The following is an 18,087-nucleotide window of genomic DNA, read 5'->3' on the forward strand; positions in this document are numbered from 1 at the left end:
CGCACCACGCTGGTAAGTGCTATATATTCAGCCTCTGCCGTTGATAAGGCTATTAATGGCTGCTTCCTTGCACTCCAGGCTATGGGCGCGCCATTGAACATGACGACGTACCCCGATATCGAATGTCTGTGCGGCTGGGACACCCAATCGGCGTCGACAAAGGCTTCTAGGCCTGCGTCAGTTGCTCCTATGTCGCAAATTTCCGAAATCGATTGTAATCAGGAACCGTTTGTATCACGTTACAATTGCATCACAATGACATTATCAATCTTCATGTAATCATTATAGCGGAGTTTCAATCGATTACAATGCGGTTACAACATTATGGATATCCTACAACTCGCCTTTGATCGCGTTCTCAACCGTTTCCCTCCCTCGCCCATACTTATATATTGCACGTCTATCCAGAACATGGCCCCCGAACGCACAAAATTCTGCAATCTGTGCAAAAAAGACCTCAAACCATGTGGGTGGACCACTCATCGCAAGGCCTGTGAGAAGAAGGCCGAGAAGCAGCGTCAGAATCAGCTTGTTGTGGAATCCATTTGAAGGGAAGATTTAGAGGCAGAAGCAGGTATGTCCAAGTTCAATTCAGTTGTATATTAGTCTAAGTTTTTGTATTTAAATTGACTCATAGGACCTTCAAATTCAGCGAGACATCGATCATACACAAGCGTAAATGATTCAGAGCGTGCCGATGAATTTATGGGAAACGAGATTGATGATGGCATGGGGTATATTGACGGTAAGTCAGAATCTTAATTACAATCGTTCTGTATTATAATTCACGACTCACTGTTGACAGATCACTTTGCTGATGCTGATGTCTCTGAACGTGCAAGCACTCCCGGATTCCGGGTTGATGACATTAGGTGTGAGTATCATCCAAGCAGTGGGATCCCACCTGAGGTCCACGCTTTTGAGGACTTCAAATGGCATCCAACCCCACTGGCATCTATCCCACCTAACAAGCACCCCTGGGCGCCATTCAAGTTGCGACTAGAGTTTGAACTTGCTGAACTTGCCCTGGAGGCTTGTTTGAACAACGAGCAGACTGATCGGCTCATACGACTTTGCAACCGGTGCACTTCCCGACAGGAGAAGTTCACATTCCAGACCCACAAGGACATTCATGACAGGTGGGAGACTGCTTCCCATCGCCTCACAGAGGTTATTTCTTTATTTCTTTGATCTTTAGCTTCTGACAACACTCAAGTTTAGTTTACTCAAGACATGATTTCAGTACTGTATGACGGTACCATACGAGAGTTTGATCTACACTATCGCAATCTCTGGGAGTGGGCTACTGATCTCCTTTGTGATCCTCAGCTCTTTCCACACATGGTATTTGATGCGCAGTGCTTTTCAAAATTTGATGGCAAGACATTTGTAACCTTTGTGGATGAACCTTACACGGCTGAAGCTTTTTGGAATGTTCAAGTATGTAATACTGTTGTAGTGATTTTTTGTATTTGTGAATTGATCTATTCTTTTACCTCATAGTCTCAGCTACCAGAGGGCACCAAACCTCTGGCTTTTATTCTGTATGCGGACAAGACTAAGTTGTCCTTGTTTGGTACCACAAGAGGTTACCCTGTCGTTGCACGCCTTGCGAATCTTCCCACCAACATTCGCAATGGTCAAGGTATGGGTGGCGGCTACGTTGTTGGGTGGCTTCCTATTGTATGGAGTGTTTTCTTAGTTAGCGGTTAGCACTGATTGTAGTTCTAGGTGAAGGACGAGAAGGACCACGCTGGCAAGCCAAGCTGGGTCAATTTCAAGAATGCTGTTTGGCATGAGGCGTTCTTGAAGATTCTCTCACCACTAGTGTCGAAATCTAGTACAGGTCAATGGTTTGAATGTCTCGACAGCATCCAACGCTGGTTCTTTCCTTCAATATTAATCCTGTCGGCCGATTACGAGGAACAGTCAGTGTATTCGTTTCAAATTATTATCTGTACATATAAATAATTGATTACTTGTCAATGTGTTAGATGTGTTATGTCGCTCACTCGAGGGATTAAGTCCCTGTGGCCATGCCCAGTTTGTCTCGTTCCCCATGACAACCTTTTGGATGCTTTGAAGACCTATCCTCGTCAAACATCCGATCAGTCACAGAACATCTTGCAGGTTGCATGGGGCAAGCAGACCGCTGAAGAGAGAGATGATACGCTCAAACAATATGGACTTCGTGATGTCCAGGTAAGATTCTGTTCTCTATACCAGTGGTGTTTTATTACTAACCCAAGCATGTTAGAACACTTTTTGGATTGTCGCGCTTACTTGTGTACATTATGCACTCTCGTGGGATAGGCTCCATTTCAATGGTGGCCTGTACCGCAATCATTTGTGGGCTGAACTGCAGAGATTGATCACTAGTCTTGGGAGAGCAAGTGTAGCGCAGATGGACCACAAGTAAGTCTATAACTTGCAATTTAACAGACTTTTTTTTGATTTCATGTTACTAGCTACGAGGCGTTTCCATGGTGGCGAAATCTCAAACATGTATCGCAAGTCATGAGCATTTCATTCACGGATAGTAGTGTGTATGAAGACATTTCGAAGGTATGTTTTCGTACGTTCTTATTGACGAGTCGAGTCTGATGGTTCTCTTAGATGGTGATCTATGCTGCACATACCATTGTGACTGAGGACGAGTGTCCAATCGGCTACCTCTTACTTCGTTGTATTCGACTTTTTCTTGAAGTCGATTTATATGCAGCACTTGAGGTTCACACAGCTGATACTATCCGTGCAGGCTGACATGCAGTTCAAGCGTTCTCAACCTATCTCCAGGTGTGTTTTCTCAACTTTTCCCTGGAAAATGTTCATTAATGAATCTTATTATAATAGCAATATATAGCTAAAACAGCTGACACAAGCGACAAGAACTGGAACTTCCCCAAATTGCACATGAGTGTGCATATCTTTTGCAATTGATTTCAATCAGATTTGACTGACAATGCTTACATAACAACGAGATTGCAAATTTTTTTGGAGACTTTAATTCTGTAGCAACCATGTTACAACTGTTCTGATACTCATTTTAAACACCACTACAGCAGCTCCCACCACCATCTGCTATTAGTAGATGATAACTTTTCCTTGGACCCTCTGCCTTTAACCAAACAAAGATATTTAATGGAAGGTCGCGTCGTCCTCCAAGGATGAGGATGCGAAGTTAGTGGCGAAGACCTCCAGCAGCAAAAAGACGGTAAGCACCATATCCACCCTAGAAACAAAGATACTAAATGAAGACCCCCGGGATGATCTCATAGATGAAGGTCACGTCGTCCTCCAAGGACGAGGATGCGAAGTTAGCGATGAAGACCTCCAGCAGCAAAAAGACGGTAAGCACCATATCCACCCTATAGGAAGCTAGACACACGGAGTAAGTCTCAGCAGACGGTGAAGCAATGCTAACATTAACTACCTAGACACACAGAGTAAGTCTAAAGCAAGCGTTAACGTTAACAAGATGATAAATGAGACAAGAATGTGATCATACCTCAGCAGACGGTGAAGCAACGCTGAGGTAGAGTGGAAACAGGGAAGGGATTAAATACAGGAATGTCAAGAAGTCCGAGACGGAGAGAAGCGAGTCCGAGACGGAAAGAAGCGACTGATACACGAGGGTGATATAAGATGTCGAAGGTGCTACGAGTCGATAAGAGTCAAGAAAGGAAAAGAGAATTCATAGTATGTCCCGGAGGTTAATCCTCCGGGACTCGTACCATGTGGGCGCACTCTTCTGTCCTCTTTTGTCCTTATCGCCAATACACCCCCTCACCTAGACATCAGGTGAAGGCCCGGTAAGTGTTTCTCAAAAAGGGGACACAGCAATGCCTTCGTAAAGATATCCGCGGTGTTTTTGTGGGAGGGGAGCCACTTAAGCAGGAACGTACCCTCCTCGATATGCTCACGTATGAAGTGATAGCGCACGTCTATGTGCTTGGATCGAATATGATTCCGGGCTTCGGTCGACAATGAAATGGCGCCTGTGTTGTCCATGAATACATGGATGGGGAAAGGGATGTGAATGTGTAGTTCGATGATGAGTGATTTGATCCAAAGGCCTTCCTGAAGGACGTGAGTCACCGCCATATACTCAGCTTCAGTGGAGGAGAGAGCATGGGTTGATTGTTTCTTAGAGACGTGAGCAATGACCCCACCGGCGTAAAACCATATGTAACCCGAAATCGACAAATGATCAATGGGGGAGCCTGCCCAATCAGCGTCACAGAATGCGTGTAAGTCCTCATTTACATTGGCACCCCCATAGTGCAAACGGAGATTGATGGTTCCGGAAAGGTAACGAAGCAGTCGCTTTGCGGCGGCGTAATGAGCAGGCAACAGTTTGGCATTATGTTGTGCGAGCGAGTTTACGGCGAAGGATATGTCAGGGCGAGTGCAGATTGTGAGGTAGAGTAGCTCCCTGACGAGCTTGCGGAAAGGTGTTGGGAGGTTGGGGATGATGGCATGTGAGTCGTCAGGCTTTCCGAACGGATGATGTGGGTCGAGTGGGAGGCAGACGGGATTACAGTCGAGCAGGTTGTATTCTTCGAGCAAGTAAGTGATGTACTCACCTTGGTGCAGCCAAAGCTCACGGCTGCTTCGACTGCGTTCGAACTGAATGCCGATGAACTTGGTGACTGGTCCCATGTCCTTGATACCGAAGCGGTGGTGAATCTTCTGCTTGACCCAGGTCAGGAAAGCGGGATTGTTGGATGTACCCAGCCCGTCGTCGACGTGGAAGCCAATTATGCAGACTATGCGAGTCCCAGAAGTGCTGCTGTCAAAAAGGAATACTGCATAATCGACAGCGCAGCGAGAGAAGCCCAACTCCTCCATGATGTCCCAAACCTGTTTGTACCACTCGATCGCGGACTGCTTCAATCCATAGATCGTCCGAAGCATCCACCAAACCATCACCCTCCAGTCTCCCTCTTCAAATCCTTTGGGCTGATGCATGTATATTTCCTCCTTGAGTACCCCCCAGAGAAAGGCACGTGTGGCGTCAAATGAGTGAAGCTCCCAGTTGTTCTTGCAGGATAGAGCAGCTATGAGGCATAGTGAAGCGGTTTTCAGCACTGGTGCAAACATTGCACCGAAATCGACCCCAGGTATTTGAGAGAATCCTTGTGCGACAAGACGTGCCTTATAAACCGATCCTCCCTTATTATCCTCTTTAAACTCTAGAACCCATCGATTACCGATAGCCTTGCATCCTTCTGGAAGGGGAGAGAGCTTGTAGACACACATCTCATCCATTATGCCGAGTTCCTTCTTCATGGCGGCGAACCATTCGTCTCGATCAGTACGTAGCATGGCCTTGTCGTATGTAGCTGGGGGAATGGCCATGTCATAGCCAGGATCATTGGGATTCCGTTTACGGTTGCTGCGGATGGTAATGTGCACGTGTTCTTCTATCATGACATTTGCGTAGGCTTCGGGGATGTCAATGTTCAGTTCTATATCTTCTAAATTCTCCTCTACCACCTTCTGACCCCTCTGACCACCTTTCTCCTCTGGCACCCCCTCACTCGACAGTGAAGTGGGCTCAGCAGCTCGTGATGCACGAGACTCGTGCAATTGTGCGAGTCGCGCCTTGGTAACAGCGATCCCTTCGGCGAAGGCTTGCCCGGCTGGTGTCTTGACTGTCGCTCTGCCTGAACGACGAGGAATGATGGCTGAGGCCTGCGGAGGGAGAGTGATTAGAGGAGGCACGGCGGAAGGGGGGAGGGAAGGTGGGGACGTGGAAAGCACACGAGGCTGTGAGTCATCCTCGTCGGAGTCAGAATCAGCCGAGGGTTGAATGCTGGGCAAATGTTCATCGAAGATAACATCCCTAGCCACAAAGAAAGTGCCATTAGCATCTCGCAACTGGTAGCCCTTGGTACCTTCTGGGTACCCGACAAACATGGCAGGATGGGAGTGTGGGCCAAGCTTGGTCTGCAACTCGGAGGGAATTCGGGCGAAGCATCGTGAGCCAAACACTCGGATATGAGAAAGATCCGGCTTACGCCCGTTTGCCATTTCGAATGGTGTGACATCAGATGGTAAGGCACGTGAAGCACTGCGATTCCACAAATAGCATGCTGTCAACGCAGCCTCCCCCCATAGATTTGCTGGAAGACCTGCTGCCTCCAACATGGCAACCAGTCATCCCTCGATAGTACGAATGGCCCGTTCGGCCTTCCCATTCTGCTGGTGCGCATACGGCACTGAGAGTTGGTGTTCTACGCCCGAGTCCACAAGTGCTTTAGTGAAGGCAACACTTAAGAACTCCCCACTGTTATCTGAACGAAAAACCTTGACTGTACGTCCGGAGTGATTTTCTCAATGGGCCTTGATCAAGCACCATGCATCTAAGGCCTGATCTTTGGTGGCCAGAAGCTGAATGTTCAGTAGGTTCATGTGATCGTCAAGAAAGAGTATGAAATGACGTTTCCCGTGAGGAGTGGCTATGGGGAACGGACCACACAGGTCCGCGTGAACAAGATCCAGCATTTGTGCAGCGTGAGGTTCCTCCAAAGGGGGGTAGGGCTTGCATGGGTGTTTTGCCATGATGCAGGGTTCACAGCATTGGAGGGGGGCAGTAGAGGTGAACGTGACACCAGTAGCGATGCGTTCGAGTCGTTTGACGGCATCCCCACCTGGGTGTCCCATACGGGCATGCCACAGGTCTAGCGACAAAAGAAGGCGAACAAAAGCGGAGATTTCTTGCAGGGGTTCAAAGTGTGTCGGTGAAGTGATGTCCGGACGAATGAATTTCAGGTCGACAAAGAATAAGTTCCCAGTCATGGGGACTTCGCCTAAGACCTCACCATGACACTTCAACTGACAACGCGCTGGTGAGTGCTCGAAGTTACAAGACCACTTCTTCTTCAACATGTGCCCCACAGAGAGTAAATTGATCATGGCGCCGGGCGCATGCAAACAGTCTGTGAAGGTGATTCTGAACGTTCGTCCACCCAACGTTAAGTCTGCTACGCAATTCCCTCGCCCAGAAGTTGCCAAACTGCCATGATTAGCGGTTTTGACCGTTACGCGAGTGCTCTCAGTGTAAGTCCAGAAATAGCTACGATCAGCAATGAGATTTGAGGTAGTTCCTGAATCGAGTATAGTGGAGAGGGTCTGACGTGCGATGCAGGCGATGTCGTCAAACTGAGGAAGGTATTCATGGTCTGATTCGAGATCCTCTATAAGGGCACATGTGAGGTTGCGTAACTCGTCAGCAACAGCACTGTTTGCGGTGGGAGTGTATGATGGAGGGTTGGAGGGAGGAGCCATATTACTATCAGCGGCTGCAGCAATGTCCTGCTTCTTTGGCTTTCGGTCCCGGTTCCTGTTACCTCCTTGACCTTCCATGCCTCCACCGGTTTGGAAACAATGTTCTCGATTGTGCGTAAGTGAACGTGGAAGTCCAGTGCATAGAGGATTGTCACAGCTCACCCCTTTGGGGTTATACTTGTGAATTCGAACACCTGTCTTAGGGTTTGTCTTTCCATCCGAGAATGACTTAAACAACGTGACATTGGCGTATTCAGATCCTGGACCATTTAACTTATGTTCTCCCCACAGACGATTAGCCTCTTCAGAGAGGGATGTCAGTACTGTGGAGAAAGTCATCTTCGTAGTGGTAGCAGCAGCTGAGGCTGTGGAGGAGGAAGTAGACGCCACAGGTGAGGGGGTGCTGTACAAGCTCATTGTCATATGTTTGAAGATGAGCCAGTCTGGAGTGTGTGGGAGGCCGTGAAGGAGGAATACTAGCTCGTCTTCGGTCACTACAATGGCCATCTCCGCGAATCGTTGTCTGGCATTTTCGAATGTGCTGATGTAGCGGGGAGCGTCGTCAGGGTCCTTAAGTTTTTCAGCGAACAATTGTGCATGAAGCTCAAATTGAGACGTGACATCAAGTCGTCCAAAATGAGTCGCTAAGGTGTTCCACTGTTCCCTCGCAGTCCAAGACTCGCTGAGCATACCTTGGACAACGGTGGAAAGCTTTCTGCATATGATACCCTTAGCCTGCGCATCCTCCTTGATCCATTCAATCGCGCTTTGCTTTTCAGCGGCTGTGGGAGAACCAGCGATAGCTGGTGAAGGCATGACTAATGCGAATTCTGCATAGTTATTGGGGTCGGTGCCGGAACTGCAATGGTTCCAAAGTCCGTCTCCTTGGAGGGCGAGAGTGACCGCGCGACGCCAAGCAGGATAGTCATCGGCACCAGACAATTCGGTAATGAAGTCGTATTTCCCCATGGTGGATGTTTATCCGCAGTGAGCGTTGGAGTTCGTACGTGAGCGGTCGGCTTCCTGGATCTGAGCTTGTTCAGAGCTCAGGGCTCATAACCTATAGGAAGCTAGACACACGGAGTAAGTCTCAGCAGACGGTGAAGCAATGCTAACATTAACTACCTAGACACACAGAGTAAGTCTAAAGCAAGCGTTAACGTTAACAAGATGATAAATGAGACAAGAATGTGATCATACCTCAGCAGACGGTGAAGCAACGCTGAGGTAGAGTGGAAACAGGGAAGGGATTAAATACAGGAATGTCAAGAAGTCCGAGACGGAGAGAAGCGAGTCCGAGACGGAAAGAAGCGACTGATACACGAGGGTGATATAAGATGTCGAAGGTGCTACGAGTCGATAAGAGTCAAGAAAGGAAAAGAGAATTCATAGTATGTCCCGGAGGTTAATCCTCCGGGACTCGTACCATGTGGGCGCACTCTTCTGTCCTCTTTCGTCCTTATCGCCAATACACCCTAGAAACAAAGATACTAAATGAAGACCCTGATGATCTCATAGATGAAGGTCGCGTCGTTCTCCAAGATGGCCACTCGCTCATACTCGAACAGTTCTATCTTACCAGAGAGGCATTTGACCGGGTCATCGGTAAGTGGTCCGTTCAATTTCAAACCAACTTATCGCTCACATTCCACATGCACATCCAAGCCACCATGGCCGCTCGCTCATACTCGAACAGTTCCATCTTACCAGAGAGGCATTTGACCGGGTCATTTAATTGGTAAGTGGTCCGTTCAATTCCAAGCCAACTCATTGCTCACATTCTTCATGCATGTCCATAACGCCATGGCCACTTGCCACATACATGAAAGGAAGGCCAAGAGCATGACGGAATGCGTTTGACATGCGAAGTGCCTTCGCTTTCAGGGACGCGCTGCAGAAGTGATGTTTGCCTTTGACTTCGGTGGAGGTGGTCATCACAAGGCTCGGGCGCACCAAGCGGGCAACGTTGTCAGACTCGAACAGGTCCATCCTACGCAGGTCATTGCCTAAGTGGAGTTGAAGCCAACGGGAGAGGTGAATGATTTCATTGACATGAAATGTGAACCCTACCGCTAACAACAAACCGTATCCTCCAGAACCCTATTACCTTCATCCAACCGCACCCTCCAGCACTACTTGAACTCAAACCATGTCCTCCCAGCGATCAAAACCCGTCGAGTCAGAATTCCTCAGGCTTTCCCCCCATATTACGACGGAATGTGCATGCCGCAGACGAATTATTAGTATTATATTAATATTAAAATATAAATAATGTATTAAAACTGACAAATAAACATTACAATCTGACTTGCAAGCCGCTGTTTGACATTGCAATTGCTCGTTGCAGCTCCCAGCCAAACAGCTCATTTCAATGACTAAGACGGATTGCCACGCATTGTGACAGCGGTTGCCATCTCAATTGCAACCGTCATTCCAATTTGATTACAATTGTGACTCTGCTATTGTAAGCACTTTCAATTTATGTTTGGTCTTTGAACATTGAAATGCCATAAAAGGCACTGAAGCTTAAATTAAGAATTTGCGACATAGGGTAAGCTCCATGTCGTCAGTGGCTTTCAGATAATGGAGGGCCCGTTTTGCAGCCTCCCAATGGGGTCTGCCGGGGTTCCGCATGAACTGCGACAACATTGCAACTGCGAACGCAATATCCGGGCGCGTGCTGGTGGCTGCGTACATCAGCGAGCCAATTGCCCTCTGATATGGTATGTCCCGCATATCTTGGATTTTGGTGTGGGTCGCAGGTCCTTGCTCTACTGACAGGGTCGTTGTGGACTCCATTGGATTCTGCACATTCTTGGTGTCGCCCAAACAAAAATGTTCGATGATGGTCGCAACGTATGCCTTTTGAGACAGGGTAATGGTACGTCCCACTCTATCCCTCATTACCTTCAGCCCTAACAGCCACTTTAGTTCTCCCAGGTCCGATATCTCGAAATATCGCTGGAGTTCGGCCTTGAACCAGTGGATATGGGCCACGTCATTCGACGTCATGGCCATGTCGTCCACGGACACCGTGATGACGGTATGCTGGTTGGAGGTATGTTTGTAATATATGGCTTGATCGACCTTGGACCTGCTGAATCCCAGGGTTAGGAATATGCCCGATAGTTCTTCGGCCCACTCAAATCCTGCCTGCTTCAGGCCAGGCAAACTCCTCCTCAGCCTCAACACCTTTCCACGCTGGTCCTCTTTCAAGTAGCCGGGTGGGGCGCGCATGTATATTTCCTCCTGGATGCTAGCGTACAGGTAAGCACTTTTGATATCTACCTGGTGTATCTCCCAGTTTCGCTGAGCCGCCATCGCTAGGACCATCCAGATTGTTATCATACTGGCTGTGGGGGCAAAGGTGTCGAAGTAGTTGACGCCGAGCTTCTGCCTCTGCCTGTTCGCCATGAGTCGGGCACGCAACTTCAGCTTCTCACTGTCCGGTCCGCGTTTAGTGGCCAGGACGTAATGGCACGGTATGATGTTGGCGCCTCAAGGTGGGTCCACTACCTCCCACGTACCTAGCTTCTCCAACTGACTTATCTCATAGTCCACCGCCTCCTGCCATTCAACGGCATCTGGACCATTTAAGGTCTGCTGTAGTGTGGGTTCTGGCTCTGCTGCGGCCAAGGCAAGGTGAAGATAGTTTTCTTCATCCATTAGGTCTACCTCTGACGCCTCCAGCAGATTCTCCATCGTTAGGGCAGCCATCTGGCCCTTGTTTAGCGCCGCATAGTATCTGGGGGTGGTCTTGCCCTCGTTGACCTCGTTGGAGGAGTAGATGGTTGAGGTTGTTGAGGAGTAGAAGGTTGAGGTTGCTGTGGAGTAGAAGGTTGAGGTTGCTGAGGAGTAGAAGGTTGAGGTTGCTGTGGCATGGTGATGGGCTGGACGCTACTAGGTGAGTTATTATTATCGTTGCCACTGCTATGTTCATTAACAGCAGTAGACTCCCCCTCGTCCGGCACACCATTGGCTGCTAGGATCAGCCTGAAGGTGACATTCCTTTCGACCGTGACTCAACGCCTCCCGGGCTAGTATACCTGGTATCCCTTACTCTCAGCGTCTACCCCCACAAAGACTGCTTCTTTGCCCTCAAGTCCGGCTTGGACTTGCGCACCATCTCATAGGGTGTGCTACCTGGGATGGCTCTTGAAGGTAGGCGGTTCTTGAGCCATGTGGCATAACTAACGGCCTCTGCCCACAGATACTTTGGCATGTTCTTGCCCAGGAGCATCGCTCTCGCGTGCTCAACCAGGGTGCGATTGAGGTGTTCGGCAACGCCATTCTGTTGGGGTGAGTCGTGCACCGTTAGCTGCCGTTCGATACCTTGCTGACACAAGTATTGGTCGAACTCGGCGCTCAGATACTCTCCTCCTCTGTCCGAATGGACTTTTCGCATGCGGACACCTGGCAACTGACGCGTCACCCATGCCTTGTAGGACTTGAACACAGTAAGTGCGTCACTCTTTTGCTTGAGGAACTCAAGTCGCGTCTGCTGGCTGAAGTCGTCCGTGAAACTGACATAATATTTACAGCTGCCTAGACTTGTCGTTTGCGCCGGTCCCCAGAGGTCCATATGGACTATCTCCCCATATGTGAGTGCACGTGTCTTCGTCTCTTTCGGGAAGGACTGCTGCGCTGACTTAGCTTTCACGCAGGTATCGCAGAATTTGGGTTTGGACTGCGGGTCCAGGTCTACTCCCACCACCAAGCCTTTCTTCACGGCCTCAGCCAGTGCATTCTGGCCGACGTGGCCCAGCGTTCTATGGAGCTGGCCCAACGTAAGTGTTCCTTTCGCTATGTGGGCCTGATGATACTGACGGCCCTTTGACGACACGCTATAGAGTCCCTCTACCTGTGGAATCTTGGCTATCACCTTTCATTTGGGGCTGTGTGACAATATTTTGCACATCGTGCCCTCAAATAGCACTGCCAGTCCTGCAGATGCTATCCAGTTCGTCGAGATCAGGGTGAAGGCCATCGTTGGAGCATACAACGTGTCCTTTAGGGTGACACTGGTGCGTTTGGCACCCAAAGGCAAGTCAATTTTGACATCTCTGCATCCGGTAGCACTGACAACAGACCCATTTGCAGTGTAGACCCTTTGGGGCCTTATTTCGACAAAATTGTCGAACTTGGACCTCTCTGGGCAGAAGTGGGAGGTAGCGCCGGAGTCGACAATTGCTCCTCGGCGCTTGACAGGTACGTGCATAGTCTCAGCTACAGTCGCAAGGTCTGATGTCACAAAGGCGTAATTGTCTTGGGCCTCGGAGTCTTTGGCTGTGGCCGCGTTGGCACTCTGCTTTTGGGTATGTCCTCCCCTTCTAGCCTTTTGCTTGGGTCCCTGACCCTCCTTCCCTCCCCCTTTTCTCCAGCACTCACTCTTGTAGTGACCCTTTCGGTCACAATTCTGACAGAGCACGTCGGGGTTGTAGTGGAGTGCCGCGCCATCTGTGCCTTTGGCTTTGGGATCGTTGGCGCATGCTGAGAGGGCCGAGTTGGTGCCTCGTTTAGATGGACGCCTATCGGTGAGCATGCGGTGCTTGTACTCCTCACTGATGACATTGACAAGCTCATAGGTACTTAGGGCCTTCTGCGTTATCTTGGCCGCTGCATTGATGGATGATAGGATGGGGCGGTAGGATTCAGGGAGGGACCCCAATATTATGGCGTAGAAGTCCTTCTCATCGATTGACACGCCCATCCCTGCTAGCGACTTGCGGATGCGCAGCAGCTCACTGAAATGCGCTTGAACGTCTCCGTTCTCGTCACAACGCGTCTCCTGAAGTCTACGACGTAAGTCTATCTGCACGAGCTCCGTTTTTCCCTTGTGTATCTGACACACTTCCTTCCAGACATCAGACGCGGCCTCGAGCTTTTGGACGCGTAGGAGCAGGCCATCCGTTATGGTACTAAAGACTTGCTGTTTTACCAGCGAGTTTCGCTGATAGTACTCATCCAGCTTCTTATCCAGGTCGTCAATCTCGGTCTGAGTGGGAACAGTGCCGTCTTTCTTTGTTACAGCCCCAGTCTTGGGATCGACTAGGAACGGTATAGGTCGTACTGCCCAGCCGTCCACATAACACATCAAACCTCTTGCTCCGATGGCCGTTAAGGTACGTTCTTTGTATGTTATCCAGTTAGTGCCATCTTCGGCTAACTTGGGAACATTGAATAGGCTCGAACTCGTAGCGGGGAGCGTTGTGTCCATTGCCAGGGCAGGGCTCATAACCTGTGAGGATAATATTCGAGCAGGAGCTTCAGGACACGCTAGACAGGTAAGATCTCAGTATTCGGATTACGAATCTCTTTATTGACGAATGTTTTTACCTAGACAGGTAAGCTACGTTATACGTTAGTACTCGTACTCAAACGTTACATTAGAAGACTCACATCTCAGTATTCGGATTACGAATCTGAGATGTTTCGATGGCGGATGGCTGCTTTTATATGGTGTGCGCCAGCTGGCCTTTTTGATGAAAACATATACTAAACAAATGAAAAAGATAGCTGATGTTGACACGTCATCTGGAATCTCCGTTTGGTGGCGCTCGCACCTCGAGCTGCCTTACTCTTCGGCCATAGTCCCATTTCCTCCTTTGGTTCCTCCTCTCTCGGCCTTTCTGTCCTCGGGTTCATCAGCTCTCAACAGTTGCTTGGAAAAGTCATCGTCGTTTGTTGCACCTGGGGCAGCAGGTATTGTGTTCTGAGCACTCTAGGACTATTTTGAGGGTTGAGTAGGATGGTGGACAGCTAACTAGTATCTGATATTGAATGCCTTCTGATGCGAGTACGTATGACGCTCCAAACCCCACTTTAATAAACTGCGCGATACATGACATCCAGTGCGTGATACAACAGGGAAAGGAATATAGCTACTATTGCTAGTATACTGCACGGCCAAAATCTTCAAAGTTTGGCTTGACAATCAGGTATTTGATGAGATTGTTAGCCATGCAACTGATAAGCTTTTGCTCGTGATCGAAGGCACTTTGGCCTTTCACAGTGAATAATACCGCTTTCCAGCAATCCGGATTTATCTCGCTGATGTCGAGTTTCTCAAACCGTTCGACGGCATCCTTGTAAGGTTGTGGATTTCGCCCATCCAGCAGAAACCGACCCATTCCGTTCCACCACAACTGCTTCCAGTCCTCCTCGCATCTCTTTTGCTTCGCGCAAGTTCCTGCGTGTACCATAGGTGGGGCTTCACATGCAATAATCTGACGGTGTATATCCAGATGTTCCTTGACCTTGAACATTGTGTTCCACACGATGGGCCCAACAGCGTGATGTTTGTCGTCGGACACATCATTGATGCGAGCTGAAATGAGGTGCTCGAAAGCATGCGGCAAGAATTCTTTGATATTGAACTTCAAAGCGAGCGAAATAAGTCGTGTGGATTCGAGTGAGTAGCGGTTGTGCTGGAGATTTTGAACAGCATAGTCACGAGTGTCTCTGCAAAGATACATGTCGCTCAGCTCCAGTAGTTGGATGACGGTGTCATTAGGTATTTTGACGGCATCAGGCCTCCATCTGCATGACATTCAAGTTGGATGTGAGCTCATTATGAAACAAACTCAGGCTCACTTGTTGTAACAGACCGAAAGGAACAATTCGAAAGCATTTTCGCTTACTTGTGATGGTACAAATATGGGTTTGTCGTCAGTGCTACTGTCGACCTCTTTGAGTTGGGTGTCCTGGCTTGCAGCAAACATATCCCTAAACCCAAGAGATTTATCCCCAAGGATGCTTGCATGCACCTTCAAGAGTGAGTCTCCTGCCTATCAGTACATTCAAGTTAGTCCATCATAAGGCTATGATCCATCGAGTGGCACAAACCTGGAAGATGTGGGTGCCATCTGAGAAGAAGAACATTTGATGGCGTTGAGCAGGCATTGAACTTGAATCAGTAAGGCAAGTCAACTTGATTGTTTGAGCAGAATATTGTGTGAACACGAAGGGATGGCTTAGAAGAAGAGTTGAGGTGTTAGTAATAAAAAAAACCAGGTATGGAAAGGAATGTGTTAGACCCGAAACACGTCACCAGTAAAAATTATACCAGCGGAACCTTTGAACAACATATAGCTTTCTAACTTGCGTCAGATACAAAACAATGGACGCTGGTCCTTTGGTGCCATTGTCACTCCCACTTCTCCCTGAAACAAAAAATTGGTCTGCGGAAATCCAAGCTGCATATGAGAGTGTCCGATGCACTTATAATCATGCCATCCGAGTTCTTCGAGCAGATGGAGCTGACCCCACTCGTATTGCATTCCACGTGGATGCTATCTTGTCGAATGCAATTCCAATTCTCCAAGCACTCGTACCTGACATCGACTCAGATGATAATCTGGAGTCTCTCCCCATCGAATGGTTAGCTAACATAGCCACACAACTTGGTCGCGCAGTTACCAATCTCGAACACCTAGGAACCACTGTAAATGAACAGTGAGTCAAATTTTTGATAGACGTGCAGATACTAAGACGAGATATTTACAGAGAGGAGCATAATATTGATAAACCAGAATTGAGAACACCGGGAAACGAGGACGACCTAAAAAAATAATAGATCTTGATTTCTTGAGGGAGTCCACCTCTGCTCGACATCAAATCAGGCATGTTGAACTCGCAAAAATCCTCGATGTTCATCCAGAAACACTACAGCACTACATGCATCAACACAGCATTGAAAGGTGCTATTCCAACCTTCGTGACTGTGACCTTGATGCTCTGGTGAAGCTATTCAAGCGTCGTAGACCAGAGTCCAGTTTTCAGTACCTTGTTGGCTTTCTTCGCCAACAAGGTGTTCGTGTACAGCATAGGCGAATATGGCAATCACTACGACGAGTCGACAGAATTGGACACCACTTCCGACGGCAACAAATTATTCAAAGACGGAAATATCAAGTAAAATGTTCCAATGCTCTCTGGCATTTGGATGGGCACCATAAAATGATCCGGTGGGGGGTTGTCGTCCATGGATTCATTGACGGCTACTGCAGAACAGTATGCAACTGTCATTTGAGTCAAATTGTTGCCAATTGCTAATGCCTGTCCAGGTAGTTGCACTGTGAGCAAGCACAAACAATCGTGCTGTAACAGTACTTGATTTATTTCTTGAAGCTCAAGAGGAGTATGGTATGCCATCACGTATGTGAGGTGATCGCAGTGGTGAAAACATTGATGTTGCTACTTATATGGTCATGCGAAATGGCCAAAATCGTGGCTCCTTTATGTGGGAATCGTAAGACTTTCTTTTATCAAATGACCGATTGGGAGTTGTGCTTACACAACTACTACAGGTCCACTCGAAACTCAAGGATAGAGCGCCTCTGGGTTGAAGTAGGAACCCAGTTCGTGAGACGTTGGAGGGCATTCTTCAGTCGCTTGGAGAGATTGCATGGCCTCGATATCGAGAAAATGGGTCATTTGTGGCTCCTCCAAGGTCTATTCTTGGATGCTATCAATGATGACTGTAAGACCTTTCAAGAAGAATGGAATCTTCATCCGATTGCTGGCCCGTCAACGAACAATAAGAGCCCACAGGTAAGTAGTAATATCCGCTACCTTGGACATGTTCTTTGCGCTTTATATCTGCTACCTTGGACATGTTCTTTGCGCTTTATCTGCTACCTTGGACATGTTCTTTGCACTTTAATCAATGTTTGAACTCGCATTTACGATTTATCACAGGATCTGCAACTGATAAGCCAGGTAACACTTGGCATTTACCGAGACAACTGTGAAGGAGTTCACCCTGACACAATTGAACGATACCATGGCACTCATGGGCGAGAACAGACTCGTTGTCATGGACAAACTGGTGCTGGCCATCCTGATGACGAAGACACTAATTCAGGGGATCAACTCGTCTCACAGATAGAAGAAGATCAGGAACAGAATGTTTGACACGCTGCTGTTGAAGTGCCCGGGAAGAAAAGTCCCTTTGTGACCCAGGATGACGAGAACCTTTTTTTTTCAACAGTTGAGAAAATTGTTGTTGAGGGCATCATACCTGAAGGTTATGGCTTGTTACCTGGTGAACAAGATGATGAGGATGCAGCCATAATTGAAGTCTTACAATTTGGGAGACGCGGAACAAAATCTATTGTAGTATCATTAAGTGATTCTGTCTGGGAAGCTCGTGCAACACTCTGGTGTCAAGGATTGTCAGCATTATCTTTGTTCAAAACCGAAAGATACTTTTAGCTAAATATCATACATGAAATATATGCTTAAAATTTGACCAGAGACATAGTGTCAATCACAATTCACCGAGGCTTTATGTGAGACAAAAATTTTCTATAAAGCACATCTACAGTATACTGGTTCTTCCGAGCCGTCTCCACATCATCTCATACATTGCCATGTCCAACCGCTATGAAAAGTACTGCCAAGACTTTCGTGAAGGAGGACAAGCCTGCACCTGTGAATACTTCACCCCACCCTCTAACCCCGACGCTCCTTACTACTGTCGAGAATGCCAGCATGGGTTTAGCAAACATCCCGAGGCTCTGGATTCCACTTTGCGAGCTACACCTCAAAGGCAAGAGGGCACAGAACTGTCTGGAAAAAAGAGGCTGGTCAGTATATTCAAGAAAAAAACCAGTCTAGGATCTGCAGTGCCAACAGCTACCTCGTCCCAAAACATACTTGACCAGAGGGTAGATGTCGAGCAAGCCTCAGTAGCCCGAGACGAAGTCATGAAAGGCTTCAGGGCTGGCTTACACTCACAAACCAGCAAGGTCAATAAGGTGCAAAACACATCATGCACGATTGTTCACCCTT

The 18,087-nt window shown here is 48.2% G+C and overlaps 4 protein-coding genes across 4 annotated transcripts; 3 read left to right on the forward strand and 1 right to left on the reverse strand.

The window, feature by feature from the left end:
* Positions 1-324: 324 nt before the first annotated feature.
* F5891DRAFT_1200395 (uncharacterized protein) lies at positions 325-2,763 on the forward strand (the record flags this gene model as incomplete). The annotated part of the gene is made up of 11 exons (XM_041368821.1): positions 325-517; positions 563-574; positions 638-745; positions 806-1,170; positions 1,222-1,440; positions 1,504-1,683; positions 1,732-1,928; positions 1,995-2,202; positions 2,258-2,415; positions 2,469-2,565; positions 2,617-2,763. 11 exons carry the CDS (start codon positions 325-327, stop codon positions 2,761-2,763), a joined length of 1,884 nt encoding a protein of 627 aa, XP_041216737.1.
* An 11,420-nt stretch (positions 2,764-14,183) lies between these two features.
* On the reverse strand, positions 14,184-15,014 carry F5891DRAFT_967701 (uncharacterized protein; the record flags this gene model as incomplete). The annotated part of the gene is made up of 2 exons (XM_041376276.1): positions 14,184-14,826; positions 14,887-15,014. The coding sequence occupies 2 exons, from the start codon at positions 15,012-15,014 to the stop codon at positions 14,184-14,186; spliced, it is 771 nt and encodes a 256-aa protein (XP_041216738.1).
* A 398-nt stretch (positions 15,015-15,412) lies between these two features.
* On the forward strand, positions 15,413-15,865 carry F5891DRAFT_1200401 (uncharacterized protein; the record flags this gene model as incomplete). The annotated part of the gene is made up of 2 exons (XM_041368822.1): positions 15,413-15,747; positions 15,799-15,865. 2 exons carry the CDS (start codon positions 15,413-15,415, stop codon positions 15,863-15,865), a joined length of 402 nt encoding a protein of 133 aa, XP_041216739.1.
* Positions 15,866-16,563: 698 nt separating this feature from the next.
* Positions 16,564-17,508, forward strand: F5891DRAFT_1132329 (uncharacterized protein; the record flags this gene model as incomplete). The annotated part of the gene is made up of 3 exons (XM_041364731.1): positions 16,564-16,845; positions 16,993-17,202; positions 17,236-17,508. The coding sequence occupies 3 exons, from the start codon at positions 16,564-16,566 to the stop codon at positions 17,506-17,508; spliced, it is 765 nt and encodes a 254-aa protein (XP_041216740.1).
* Positions 17,509-18,087: the final 579 nt, after the last annotated feature.

Source organism: Suillus fuscotomentosus (genome assembly GCF_016647785.1).
Source record: "Suillus fuscotomentosus strain FC203 chromosome Unknown F5891scaffold_235, whole genome shotgun sequence".
Classification (NCBI taxonomy): domain Eukaryota; kingdom Fungi; phylum Basidiomycota; class Agaricomycetes; order Boletales; family Suillaceae; genus Suillus; species Suillus fuscotomentosus.